The 14,482-nt window shown below is 32.8% G+C and overlaps 1 protein-coding gene across 4 annotated transcripts in view; it reads right to left on the reverse strand.

The window, feature by feature from the left end:
- The window catches only part of TANK (TRAF family member-associated NFKB activator), a 66,545-nt gene that overhangs the window by 14,986 nt on the left and 37,077 nt on the right, over positions 1–14,482 (reverse strand). For 3 of the 4 annotated variants that reach the window (XM_012728774.1, XM_012728784.1, XM_012728778.1), the window contains exon 4: positions 12,913–13,049. In XM_012728774.1, the coding sequence (XP_012584228.1) occupies positions 12,913–13,049 (137 nt within the window). The remainder of the gene's footprint in view (positions 1–12,912; positions 13,050–14,482) is intronic. The other variant, XM_004674611.2, reaches the window with a different exon arrangement.

Below are 14,482 nucleotides of genomic sequence, written 5' to 3' on the forward strand. Positions count from 1 at the left end.
TTTTTTTCAAGCAACTAAAATTTGCAAAATTAAACTGAATTATGGAAACTTTAAACACTGTAGTAGTCTCATTAATGCAATGTATATTCTAACATGTGGAAAGAATCAAAACTTTAAAAGACTAATGCTGAATAAAGGTTCTAAGTTTTCAACAATATCTGAACAATATCAAAGACTATCACTTTATTCTAGTATTCATATTAAAGAGTACCTCAAAAGTTTTAGTTGATAATCTTGTATGCAAAAGAAATGTTTACTTTAGAAATATTTGCTTCAGGCAACTGAGGGTAGCAATATTTGATTTTATTTCTTGATGAGGTTTAACAAAATTATACTTTCAAAATGGAAAATGAACTATGCTCTTAATTAAAAAGATGTAAGCAAGAAATAAGCCAAGGTGAGTTAGATGGGATTGAGTTATAGTAAAAGGAATATAACAGTAAATAGCTATTAGTGTTAGATAAATTTTTGCAGAAAAAAGAAAAAAGCACTTGAAAAAATTGACACTAAGGATTCACTTATCACTTCGATTTTGAAAATGAGAATGAAATGTTAAAGGAGAAACTGAAGTAATTACCTAGTCACTTTCAGACCTACTGAGATAAATATGTCATGATAAAAGTCAATGACATCTTCATTGGAATTAGGGCAAAAGACAAGGAAAAATTATAATAGAAAAATAGGAAAAGAAAAAAACAAAGAGATTTGACAAAAATAAATTTAAAAGCATAATAAAAGCATGAGAACAAAACATAAATTAAAAAATATAAGAAACTTTTATTTACAGGAATGTATGGCCATTCAAAGCCTATGGTGATTTCATCCTTAATATTTCTGAAAATCTTGCAAAGCAAGAACACAAATCCAAGGAGTCTTGTCTGTTCTGCATGATGCAGTGTGCTATGCAAACGTACTGCCAGTGTGGGAACAATTCCAGGGCAAAATGGGAACCATCCCAGAGTTCTGAAGGAAGTGGCAAGAAAATAAACAAAATAAAAATAAAATTAAATACCCCATTACTTCCAAGATCTTTAAAGGGTTCCTGTATAATGTAAATGCACACACAAAAAAAGGAAGCACTATCAATTCCCAGTTATAATAAATCACTCTTAAAAGAAAAATTAAAATTTTTATTATTGTTACTACCATTGCTATAATTTCAATTCTATGAAGTTAATTTGAAACAAAGTGAGATTAATAACTTCCCACTCTCATGAGTCTTTGATTTTGCATATATTCTTATTTTTTAAATAGAAATAATTAATTATGGGTATCCCTTTTTATGCAATACAAGTAATTTAAACAACCAATTCAAAATTAATGTTCCCCATAACCCCCACATCCTTTTTTCAAAAACATATGTACCATAAAAAAGTTGGCCTCCCTGGTGGCAGAGGGATTCAGTCTCAGTGCTATTCCCACTATGCCCTGAGTTCTATATCTGCAGGTAACTAACCCACATATGGTACAGCAGACCTCTTAACCTCTAATCCACTGCTTCCCTCAGCAGTGTATTTCAGTGAATCTGCCTGTTCTGCTCACACTCTGTCTCTGGTGAACCCTTTCAACCCCAAACCTCTGGCTTATACCCCATTTATGCATTCTTCTATGCATAAATTAGTCTTTTAAAAGATGAAATGATTTAGAAAAATTCTTTCCATTAACAACATTTTGTTATACTATTACTATGAGCAAAGTATCTTTTTCTTTAAACATTTTTTTTTAAAGATTTATTTATTTGTGCATACAGAACTGGGGTCCAGGCCAGAGGCTTAGGGGCGGTGAGAGGCTTCACCAGAGACAGAGTGAGGAACAGAACAGGCAGATCGACGAAGTACACTGCTGAGGGGAGCAGCAGGCGGGTCAGGAGAGGTCTGCCGCTCCATGTGGTCACCTCTGGGGCAGGAGGCAATCGAACTCATGCGGAAGCGGCTTTAGATTCTCAAGTGCTGTGCTTTAAGCCGCTGAGCCACCAGGGAGGGCCTGAGCAAAGTATCTTTATGAAAACAGCTATCATGTAAGCAATTTGCATAAATTCCTAATTTAATCTACATCATTTTGTGAATTGAGTCCTTTAATTTGGCTTTAAAGTTATAGCAAATAAAGTTTTAGAGGTTAAATAATTTGCCTATAGTCCAGCAGGTGGAGTAGCTGTGATTGGAACTTAAGCTTTTCCATCGGAGGCCCTTAATTATTATAGCACAGGGACCAAGCTGGTAGAAAATCTTAATAGTAGAATTATGCAGTATGAGGTAGACCGAACAGTAACATTTATATATCACACTAAAGCAAACTAATTTTAAGATTCAAAAACCTGTCTGTCATTACAACAAATACATTTCTCACTGAGTAGTAGTTATGAGCCAAGTTTTGATGTTTAAATATTGCCTGGAAAAAAATCTTTGGTACGGTCTGTGTGTGTGTGTTAAAAAACTCTCCAAGTGAATAATTTAGATTTGTACCATGAACATTATAATAAATTGTGGAGATATGTTACATAGTGCAGAAAAGTAATGATTTTCTTGCTTTTGCAGGTAATTAATATGGTTATGTGCAGATTCCCAAAGTCGCTGAAACCAGAAAGATCTGCTTAGTCCTCTCAGTTTCTGATGCAAACTATTCAGCTTGCTTCACACATCTATAGGTTTAGAGGCTAACCAGAGTTCTGGGCTGAATTTAAACACAGAAATCAGGATTCTTCTCTGGCATGTTCCTCTTCTGGGTTGCTTATTTTAGTCTTGGATGACCATGGTTATTCTGGACTCATTCTCTTTCCTGGTCCTTCGAGCCAGAACGACTGTGGGCTCTGTAATGGAATTTCAGCAACAGAGACTGTGGCCACCCTTGAGGGCAAAACTACAAAAAATTGAGCATTTACTCTTGAGTAGATTACTTGCTTCACAATTTGACTCCTTTCCAAAATATGCAAAATTGTTTCTAAATTCTCACATAATTGTTTGTGTATGATGTCCAAAATTACAATTATTTGTAGAACGCTGGTTTATTAGGTGTCCATTTCTTGGTAACAGAAGCTGAACTCCCAAACTCAGATTTTGTTGTTTTTTTAAAAAATCTTTCCATTCTTTTAAGATTTCATTATGATTTTCCAGAGATGTCTTAATCATCAATCCAATGGCTCTTCCTAAAACTCACTTTCTGTTTAATGCTCACTGAAGAGACAGTATTTCACACACTGAAGATCAACATTGACTCTCTGAAACTACTTCTGGCTATCAGCATGTCATTTATATTTCCTTCTTGAAGTTTTGGTATTTTCACTGGTCTCTCTTCTTTGACTACGAATGTGGGCATTTTCTAGGTTCAGATGTGGACACAGTATTTTTTGTTTTATATCTTTCTTGTCATTCATGCACATATGCAGTTTACTGATATTCATTTTCTAAAGTCTCTATTATGCCCACTTTCTCTCCACAGCCACTCTCAATTCTTTTTCAATCCAATACATTTTCATTTGTTGTCTATTGCAGACTTCCAAATTTAAAACACAATGTAATCACCTTTTCTTCAAATCTGGTTAAGACTTCTAATTTTCATTTTCCCTTTTAAATATGAGATCATTATTTTTAGAATAAAAAAAAAATCATTGGTCAAGATAAATGTCAAAAAAATGAGATTAGGCTTCTTGGAATAGTTAAATTCAAATCATAATGAGGGAGCTGATTAAAGGGCCACCAACTTTTAATTTTGTCTAAAAAGAACTTGGCGGAAACAACAATTGTCAATATCTACCATCTTCCCTTTGTCTAAAGGAATGAACATTTATCAAAAAAGTAGGAAGAGAGTTTCAGATTAAGCTTCTAAAAAAAAAGTCATTATTTTGACCTTAGACCTGATGAGAACAGCTAGAAAGAATAGGAATTTTGAGGCATCAGTATGGAGACAGGAAGAAGGAAATATTGTTTAAAAAGTTGGCAACAAGAAGGAAAGCAAGTTATCATGACCATTTGGTTTTGAAATAGAAATACATTCAGATGATACTTTTTTTTTTTTAAAGATTTATTTGTGCCTACAGAACTGGGGTACAGGCCAGAGTCTCAGGGGGCGGTGAGAGGCTTCACCAGAGACAGAGTGGGGAACAGAACAGGCTGAGGGGAGCAGCGGGCGGGTCAGGAGAGGTCTGCCACACCATGTGGTCACCTCCGGGGCAGGTGGGAATCGAACTCATGCGGAAGCGGCTTTAGATTCTCAGTGCTATGCTTTAACCCGCTGCACCACCAGCGAGGGCCCACATGATACTTTTTAAGGGACAATGACAAGTCAGAAATCCCAGCAAAATTATTTGACTGAACTGCTGTCAGAAATACACTGTCTTCAAAGTTAAACAGTGAAGACCAATAAGAGATTAAAATAACAATGGGTAACAGAGACATATATGGAATTATTTAGTAGAAAACTGAGTTAGAATACAAAAACCATACCACTATTGATAATACAATGAGAGTGAAAAAACAGAAATTACCTATCTCATTATTATGTGATTTGTTCCAAAAGGAACATCAGGAGGTAAGAAACACGTTAAAGATTTGCAGAATGCCTTGATTACTACTTTCTAGTAGTTTATTAGGATTCTACTATCTACCAGTCCATCTTCTCCGCCTGTCTGCCTTCCTGGCCACCTACCTAGGGCAAAATATATATTATCTAGAAAGATGACTAATAGCCAGAGGAAAAAAAATCTTTCAGGGAAAAAGTTAACTTTTATAATATAGCTAGAATGTATAAGCAGCACAGAATTCAGAATTTAATACACTATGTGCAAATGAAAAATTCTCCCATATCTAATTCTAGCAATACCTTAGAGGGAACTACAAACTCAATTAGTTATTAAAATACAGTAATGAGATAACTGCTAGCTAGAGATTATATGGCTAAATGAAGCTTAGTGGTTTTCTTATTGTTGAATTCAGATTTGTAATTCGTGTGTCTTAAAAAATTACCACAAAGTGTACACAATGTGTGGCATTTAACAGGTCTCAAATTCTGTGGAATACTTCAGGAAACATATCAGGCTCTATACTTGTCTTTTAATGAACTAGAGTAAAAAATTAGTGTTTCTGTTAGACTTAATATAGAAGAAACAGATAAGCAACCTAATTTATAGGTATCATGATCTAAAGTATAAACATGTAAACCAATTATCCAGTAATTGTGAAAAAAACTGACAGGCAAACATAATATCTGTGCGTAAATAAAGGTTCTTGAGGCGATGTCACAGTATTCTTAGAGCATGACATTTTTTCAATAGGATGAGAAGTAAATAACTTACTGAGAAAAATGCAACATGATTTCTCTTACAGGAAATTATAATTTGGGAAAATCACTGGTTCTGAAAATAAGATCTAGAATCTTTGGGAATTTTGAAAGCCTGTTAAGAGTTCCACTATAGGGAAAGAAATCACATGGATCCTGTGTGTCCTGCATAATTTTGCTATGCAAGACAAGAATATAAAGCTGTGATTTTTACCTTGGGACATTTCTCAGAGTTGTGTATGCAGAGGGAAAACTTGAAGGATGAGATAATGTTTCCCTCTTGGACAACAAAAAACTGTTTACTGCTGGCTATAAAATGATGGGTTCTCCATTTCAATGTTACTTTTCTTTAATACTTCCCATGATATGTAGGAACCCAGTTGGGTCTACTAAGTTGGCCACTCCATCTACCCCCAATAAAAACGTAATGCTTTTGCAGCTTCTGTGCTGTGAGTAATAAAGACTGTTTTTAACCCAAGAATTTGGTGTCTTCCAACATCTATGAAACATTAGATTACAAGTAGGGTAAAATCAAATCATATACTCCAAGCTCCATGGGGTCAACTATTGTCACAACACTAACTGATATTATTTGCCAGTTTTACTGTTAATTGTCAGTTATACTGATGGTAAGTAAAATTGCTGGTGCCTGAGTATGACCAAGGCAATGTTGCCAGACTGTAGTCACTATGTTCTTCAATGCCACATACTCAGTAAAAAATAAAAATAAAACCAGCAGTTTTAGCTAAGAATACACTTGATAAGGCAGTAAAAATGATAAATTTTACTGAATTTTGATTCCAAGTAAACATCTTTTTAGTACTGTTACAAAATGGGGAATATATTAAAAAAATTTGTTTCATGATGAAGTACAAAGGGTGTCAGAGGGAAAAACAGAAATGCAGCAGAAAAATTCATTGATAAATGGTTTTAGTTTTCCTACTGCAGTTAACATTTAAAGAAACAACCAATAAACTGAGTTTTAGCATAGTATCAAAAAAGAATATCCACTTTCTTTCCCAAATATATCTGTGTGAGGTTGAATTGTCTGAATATAACTAAATCAAAAACAAAACCAAAAAACTGTAACGTATCACAGTAGATTGAATGCAAAAGCATTTCATAACAGAAAAACAACTTATTTTCAAAACAGATTTTGAAAACATTTACGATGACAGATTGTATTAGTAAGAGAAACAAATTGTTTTGGTGGGCTAGTCTAACCTATTGATGTTGAGAGAACAGTCATTCATGATTGGTCAAGAGAAATCAGATATACTATTTCTGCTTTTTGAGATTTGGAAAATAGAAAACAGAAAAGTAGCACTTCAGAGGAAAGTGGTCACATCAGAGATACTTAAATTTGCTCTGAAGTCAGAGAAAAGAATTAAAAAGTCACATGCTGCTTCTCATGTTCTCTCCTGATAAATTATTTTCAGAATTACAACTATGCAAAACCCCAAACCAGGAGAGGTTGGGATAAAATAATAATTCAGATTTAGAAATAAAAATTTCTTGTAATAGAAATTTCAATGTAAATATTGAAACTTGCTATGGATATCAATATCTTCTTAGAATCTGTTATCTTTATTATGACACTTTGGAAAATTCTGAACTTTAATGAATGTGCTTGTTTGCTATAGCTATTTTCCTTCTACTTATTACTACACCAGATAGTCTATAAACAAAGATTAGTCTCCAAAGAGGAGTAAATAGAATTGTTATATGTAAAAAGCAAGTCCATTTGATTTAATTTCTAAAACAAAACCAGGGGGAATAGGACATTTGCTTTGACTGACAAGGTTAAGGTACAAACCTAAGTTTTCTCCAATTCTCTGTAAGTTTCAGGCAAGGCTGACATTTGTCATTCTATCATAAGCACTTGAACTAAATGTTGAGTTCCTGTTCAAGCCTACCTACCACTCACTGGGGATTTGTATTTTCAAGTTAAGGTCTTAGTGTTTTATCTGTACTATAATTATAATTATGAGTCATTTTGTTCAGGTAAGTAGGATTTTATATTGTCTTAAAATGCTTAACTGCCTTGGGTCTCTAAATCTTTGTTTTTCCAACCAGATTATTGTTCCTTAAAGAGGATGTATCTTGCTTTACATTTTTTTTTTCATTCCTGTCAATGACTATTATGAGTGGGCAAATAGGAGCTCAATAAATACTTCTTGTCTCAGTTATTGAAAAGTGTATATTTAGACATCAGCTTTCCTTCAGACATGTCAGAGCTTCTATATTTACTTGCAATTGCCAGGTATAGCACATCTTATGTCCTTAATATTATTAGCACTGATGGCAGTTCACAGCTACACCTCTGTTCTAATTATTCTAAATCTACAAAATCTTTCCTGCTCCTCAAAGGTTTTCTGATCTAAACACAATGATACCTACATTAGGAATGAGTCAACTGTCTAACTTCCATCTTTCAGTATCAACATTCTTTATATTTTAAAACTTTTGCTTAAAACATGTAACTCAGATGAAAAAACACACAAAGAATGCGTTAGGACTATAGATACAGAAAATCAGAAGTGAAGGATAAAATTACCTCTGGACACATGATCTCTACTTAAATACCTCTGGATACATGATCTCTATTTAAATAGAGTACAACTAAATTCACATTTACTTCATATTGTGGATCCTAGAATCTGAAATAACTTTTCAACTTTCAATAATGTCTAATTTGGTTATTAAATCAAGCCTCAGACAAGTACAATCTCTCAGTTCTTCTGGTTGCTTGCAGTATCAGGTACATAGCAGTTGACAATTACTAAATGAATGAAGGAAATTTACCATCACCAAATTCTTTTATATTTTCTATATTATTGCTCTTTATAACTTTTTTTTTTATATCTAAATACTCTATAAACTTTTGTATAACTTCCACTACATTAAAAAGTGGGATTTAAAGATCAGGACAAACAATTTTTTCAAACTCTAAGATACTCTAAATAACAAGGAAGTATTTAGTTTGGCAGATGAAAATGCACTCTAGAAGTATAATAAATACCTCCTACTTCCAAGATCATAAAAACAACTGCCAAATTATAAAGCTACTTAAAAAAAAAGTGACTTAAACAATATCTACTTATGGTTATATAGAACACATTTGTTATTTAAATAACTGATGTTATGACACGACATGTATTACTACATTTGATAAAGGTGTCCTATAATGAGGAATAATCTTTATCAAAAGTGTGTACATTTTTGTTATTTCATTTCTTGTAACAAATATTTTCTATTTTTAAAATTGGTTATAGGTAAAAGAATTAGCAGTAACATGCAATAACTTTTTGGTTCTCTTAGTACTGCTCAGCTTTCCAGTGAGATGAATGATGGGATTTATGAAACTGAATTAATTATTAATATTTTACCATTCACTAATATTTACCAAAGGGTGAGTTAAATAAACCTTCCCAAACCCTAACCATTGGTAGCCTCTTTGTTACACCACAGTCTACAATGCTTGTGATGCTACAATATCTTTGATGGGTTTCCTTTCAAGAGGAAGAACTTATCTTCTTATCTCTGAAGTAATGTAGCAACTACTTGCTAAACTAGTTAATTTAAAGAGGAAGTAAGTTCAGGTCACAGAAAACACTGACTTTCCCTTTGCTTTCTCTTGGCTATCTCTTATATTCTTAGTTTGAGAAAGTTAGATGTCAGTATGTGAAGAGAGGTCCTTGCAGAGAAGTCTCAAACCAATTGTCATGTGACTGAATCATCCTAGAAGTAGACCTTCAGCCATAGCTAAGTCTTTTTAAAACTGAAGCCCTTGCTCATATCCTGACTTTAATCACATGAAATTCTGCTCCAAAACCACTGAACCCCTTTTATCCTGGTTTTCTAATGCACAGAAACTAAGATAAGTATTTCATGTTTTAAGCAGTCAAGTTTTGGGGCAATAATGGGGTAATTTGTTATATGATAAATAATACAATGATCTTTTCCAAAATCATGGCTCATCAAAACAAACTGTACAATCTACTATAGAAGAGGTGAAATGCAGGTTTTCCATTAAGCTGAACACTTCTAATAGCTCTTTAAAACTTAAGTGGAATGATAAGGGTCATCCAGTGACACAGGCCATATTGTCTTGACTTTGGTGCAAATAATTCTTGGTGTGTGTATGTGTGTGTGTGTGTGTGTGTGTGTGTGTGTGTACTAATATTAGTATGGACAGAGCCTGATCTATAAATTTCACATTCTCAAATAAGTTTTTTAAAGGTAATTCCTTCTCAACATATCCTTCTTTCTTCCACTGTATGTCCCAAAGCTGTCATTTATCGTAACATCCAAGTATCTTTCCAGTTTCAAATATCTTAACCAAAATAATCTAAAAAAAATAAATCCTCAAACTAACCACCAAACAGAAGGAAAGACCTGTGGGTCTTTCCTTCTATTACTGCTTCAAAGCATCTTTATCAACTTACTAATCTTTATCAACTTACTAATTTATTACAGAGGCCAAATAGGAATGTACAGTCTTGAGATTATTCTAATTTATTACAGAGGCCAAATAGGAATGTACAGTCTAGAGTTTTTAAGACTACTGAGTATGTTGAAAATAGAAAAATCTTAGCCTTTCTTGCATACTGCCTTCTAAATCTTGTTTGTGTATAAACACTTTTATAAAATTGGAGCCAGCCAAAATTCTAAAATACCCTAACCACTCAAACTTCATAACTAAGGAAAGGATTTTACTCATATTAATTAAATGTAAATTTAATTACAGCAACAATAAATACAGAGAAATAAATATATATCATTGGGGAAGATTTTAATTTTTTTTTCTAAGATTTATTTATTTATGAATAAAGATTGGGGTGTAGACCAGAGCTGCAGGGGCAGTGAGAGGATACCCCAGAAACAGAGGGGGGGGGAGTAGAACAGGCAGATTGACTAAATACACTGCTGAGGGGAGCACTGGGCGAGACAGGAGAGGTCAGCCAGGCCATGTGTGTCACCTCCAGGGTGGGGATTGAACTCATACTGAAGCAGCTGTGGCTAGCTTGCAGTGCTGTCCCCAACCCATTGCACCGGGGTTAGGGAGGGCCAAGATTTTTATTTCAATCACTTGACTGGCCAGTGTTTTTCTAAATTAGGCCATTATTGTTGTTGTTAATATTTTTTACAATAAATATTTAACTAACTCCAAAATATTCAATACATCTAATTTATCCATTTCTTTACAATATATTCTTTCTTTAATACCTTGAGATCTTAGTGCTAATTAGCATTTTGGTCCTAGATTTATATAGGAAGATTAAGAAAACTGGAATGCAAGTTTTTTTTTTATTAAATGGTTACAGAATGAGAGAAGTAGTTAAGTTCTTTGTAGTATTAAATATGTCACTGTCACATAAATCATTACTCTATTATGAGAACTCATTGAATTCAGTTTTCTTTCTGATTTTGGTGCTTTATACCTTTTTGTTCTTATTGTATATTCAAAAAGTTTCAAGTGTTGTAATATCATTATCAATTATTTGGAAATAAGCTCTGACATGATTTCTGTTACTTACACTTAATTTCAGCCCAAGTATTTAAATATGTATTTTAAGATGAAAGATTTTGTCTTATAAAATGTAACTTAAAAAAGAATCCTTTGATAGTAAATACCTGACTGGAAAATAAACTCTAAAGCTTCATAAACAATGACAAATTACCCAAATTTAAAATTATTAAATTATTATGTTACTAATTTCTACAAAATTACAAAATTTACAAAATTCTAAAATACCCTAACCACTCAAACTTCATAACTAAGGAAAGGATTTTAGTCATATTAATTAATGTAAATTTAATTACAGCAACAATAAATACAGAGAAATAAATATATACCATTGGGGAAGAATAAGATTTAATTTTTAATTATTATGTTACTAATTTTTACTTACTTATTTAAAAGTAAAGAAGTAAGTAACATAATTTCTTTTGCTGCAACCAAGGTTTTTATTTTCTACTTTTTGAGTTGGTGATTCCTAATTATGTTTCAAGAAACATAGCTGGAATAAGTATATGAATTTTGATTAAAAGGTTAGAAGTCCTTGAAAGAGGAAAATGTTCTACAAACATTGTTTACTTAAAGGCTAAGTTTGCACACCAGCATTTTATGGAGTAGTTTAATGATTTTATAATGTACCATAACAGACTCAATCATAAAATTTACATTCCAAAAGTAAGGATCATTGTTTCTAAATTTTGCTTTTGCAATACAAACATGAACATATTCCAGTGCCAGGTCTTGTGTTTATCAGTATTTTTTGGTTAAAAATTTTTAAAATGACTTTGAACAAGAAATATGAATTGTGAGATACAATAGGTAATTTCTCATTCTAAAATTGTTCTTTTAGCACAATACCAAAACTGGGTTTCTCAGATTTGATCTTAAATAGTAAGTAAAGAGTCTTAGTTATAAGATCAGTGACTGAAAAGACCTGATACATGAAGCTAAAACCTACCTTCCTTATTTAAAAGTAAAGAAGTAAATATAGCAATCTTGACTTAATTAGTGTTTTGGATGTTAAAAGTACTTACTGGTTGTAGCTTATTTTGTTCAAAAGATGTTTCATCCCATGAAAACTCAATTCATTAAAAATTCCCTTTAAACTCATGAAATTTTAAAGATTTAGAAAAATATGGTGAATAAAATACACAAATATCTATTACCTTAATTTAACAAGTATTAACATTTTGGCATATTTGCTTTCTTAAAAAAAAAAAAAAGGTTACAGCTACCCTGAAAATCCTTTTTGGTTTCTTATCAGAATTATAGTACCTTCTTTCCCCAACTGTGGAGGTAATGATTTTCTAATGTAGATATGTAACTTCTGTCCATGTTTTTACACTTTTATTACATATTTTATTAAATATTTGTATTTTTACAAACATGTCATGTTTGAATATTTTTAAATTTAACCTTTTATAATTTTCATTTTTAATTCAAAATAACCTTTGAAATCTAAGCATATTAAGGTAAATGTAAATTTTTAATTTATTTTTATTTTTCTGAAGTGTTTAATTGTAAGGATGTATGTACTATTCTGTTAATGACAGATATTTAGTTAATTTCTAACCAACATAATATTAATGTGCTAGCATATGACTCCCTGTAGATATGGAATATTCTTTTCCACACTGCTTCAAGGAAGGCTCTTGCTGGACTGGGGTGGGTTTATTTATTTTTTCAAATTAACCACAAACAAAAAAAATTCCATTTTCTAACAAAATTATCTGTGCTTTACTATATAACTTAGTATATAACCTTTTATTTCTTTGTTAAGTGTCATGTGATATAGAAAAAGAGAATAGTAGAGACTATGCAACATAAACTCTTATTTTTGCTTAGAAACACTACTTCTGTTTAGGAACATGCAAGTCATTTGTATATATATAATTTCTGTTTAAAATCACAGTGGTGGATCCACTTCAAGAAAATAAGGAAGATGTGTTGTGTATCAGCATTTGAATGTTGTGTTTTACAGAAGCAATGTCAAGGTTGAAAGAATTCTGTCTACTTTCTCTCACACTTCTGCCCACCCAAAATGTGCTAGAATACTAATTCAGAAGTCTGTTGGACCTATTTCTATATTTTTTTATGAAAAAGAACTAGTAGTATACTACCTTAGATTCTTTTTCTCTTGGTATTCCCAATTTCACATTGTCATTTGGCTGATCAAGAGTGATATTAATCTTCCTTGCTTCATTGTCTTCAAAGAGGGGGACACAGCCATAACTGTTATCTGTAAGACAAAAACCTCCTGTACATGAGTAGGAAAAGTAAATACAATACAGATAAATGCTAATTTTAAAAAGAAAGATTTTAAACTATGCATTAAAAAACAATAAAGTTACTTTGACAATACAGATGTACCCATTTAAATTTTTTTTAATCCCAATACACAAAACTCCTATTTTCCCAAAATCAGTTGTATGTAGAAACTAAAAGCATGCTTTTGTATTCTATCGTCAGCATAAGTGATTAAATTTCATACAAGTTGTATTTTAGGTGTACATTTGTTTAAAATAATTATTTATATAATGATTTCATGCTTATTGTAGAAAATGCAGACATGCCAGAAAAACTGAAAAATTAAAGATAAAATATCCCAATTCACACAAGAATAATCTTTTTTTTTTTTTAAGATTTATTTATTTATGCATACAGAGCTGGGGTACAGGCCAGAGGTGCAGGGGCGGTGAGAGGATTCACCAGACACAGAGTGGGGAGCAGAATAGGCAGATCAACGAAGTACACTGCTGAGGGAGCAGCGGGAGGGTCAGGAGAGGTCTGCTGTGCCATGTGGAATCACCTCCAGGGCAGGCGGGGATCGAACTCTTGGGGAAGTGGCTTTAGCTTCTCGGTGTCGTGCTTTAACCCGCTGCGCCACCAGGGAGGGCCCAAGAATAATCTTTTTTACATTAAAACTGATTTTTATATCCTGCTTTTTAAGGATTTTAAAATTTATTTATGCATATAGAACTGCGGTATAGGCCAGATATGCAGGGGTGGTGAGAAGATTCCCCAGAGACAGAGTGGGGAGCAGACCAGGCAGATGTACTGAAAAACACTGCTGAGGGGAGCGGCAGGCAAGACAGGAGAGGTCTGCCACACCACGTGGGTTACCTCCCTGGCTGGAGATTGAACTTGTGCTGCAGTGGCTGTGGATAGCCTCACAGTGCTGCGCTTAATTCATTGAACCACCAGGGAAGACCCCTGTATCCTGCGTTGCTCACTTTGCCATATGCTACAAGGTGTGTTGGTGGTAAGGTGTGGTAAATATATCTAGAGGGATGTGAACCTATTCTCCTGAACTATACAGAATTATTAACCAACATTACCTCAATAAATACAGTAAAAAAAAACAATCAAATAATTTATTACTTTTTTTGGCCACACAGCTGTTCATTACATGGATAACTACAATTAAATGAGACATTTCTTTAGATTTTTATTTTTAGAAATTGTACTGTGATGAACATGTTTGCATACACTTATTTTTGAGTTCTTGATTAACTATTTTTAAAGCTCTTTCAGTAATTCCATTTTTGGTTTAAAAGACGGAAATTTTAAAAAGCTTTTGCTATTTTTTACCAAATTGTATCCTAAGATGTTTTATCAACTTAGTGTTCATCAGATGTATATGCAAATGGCCATCTTCCCATGTCTTGCAAAAGTTTATTTCCTTAGGAG

Source organism: Condylura cristata, unplaced genomic scaffold (assembly GCF_000260355.1).
Source record: "Condylura cristata isolate star-nosed mole 26May11 unplaced genomic scaffold, ConCri1.0 scaffold00002, whole genome shotgun sequence".
In the NCBI taxonomy this organism is placed as follows: Eukaryota; Metazoa; Chordata; class Mammalia; order Eulipotyphla; family Talpidae; genus Condylura; species Condylura cristata.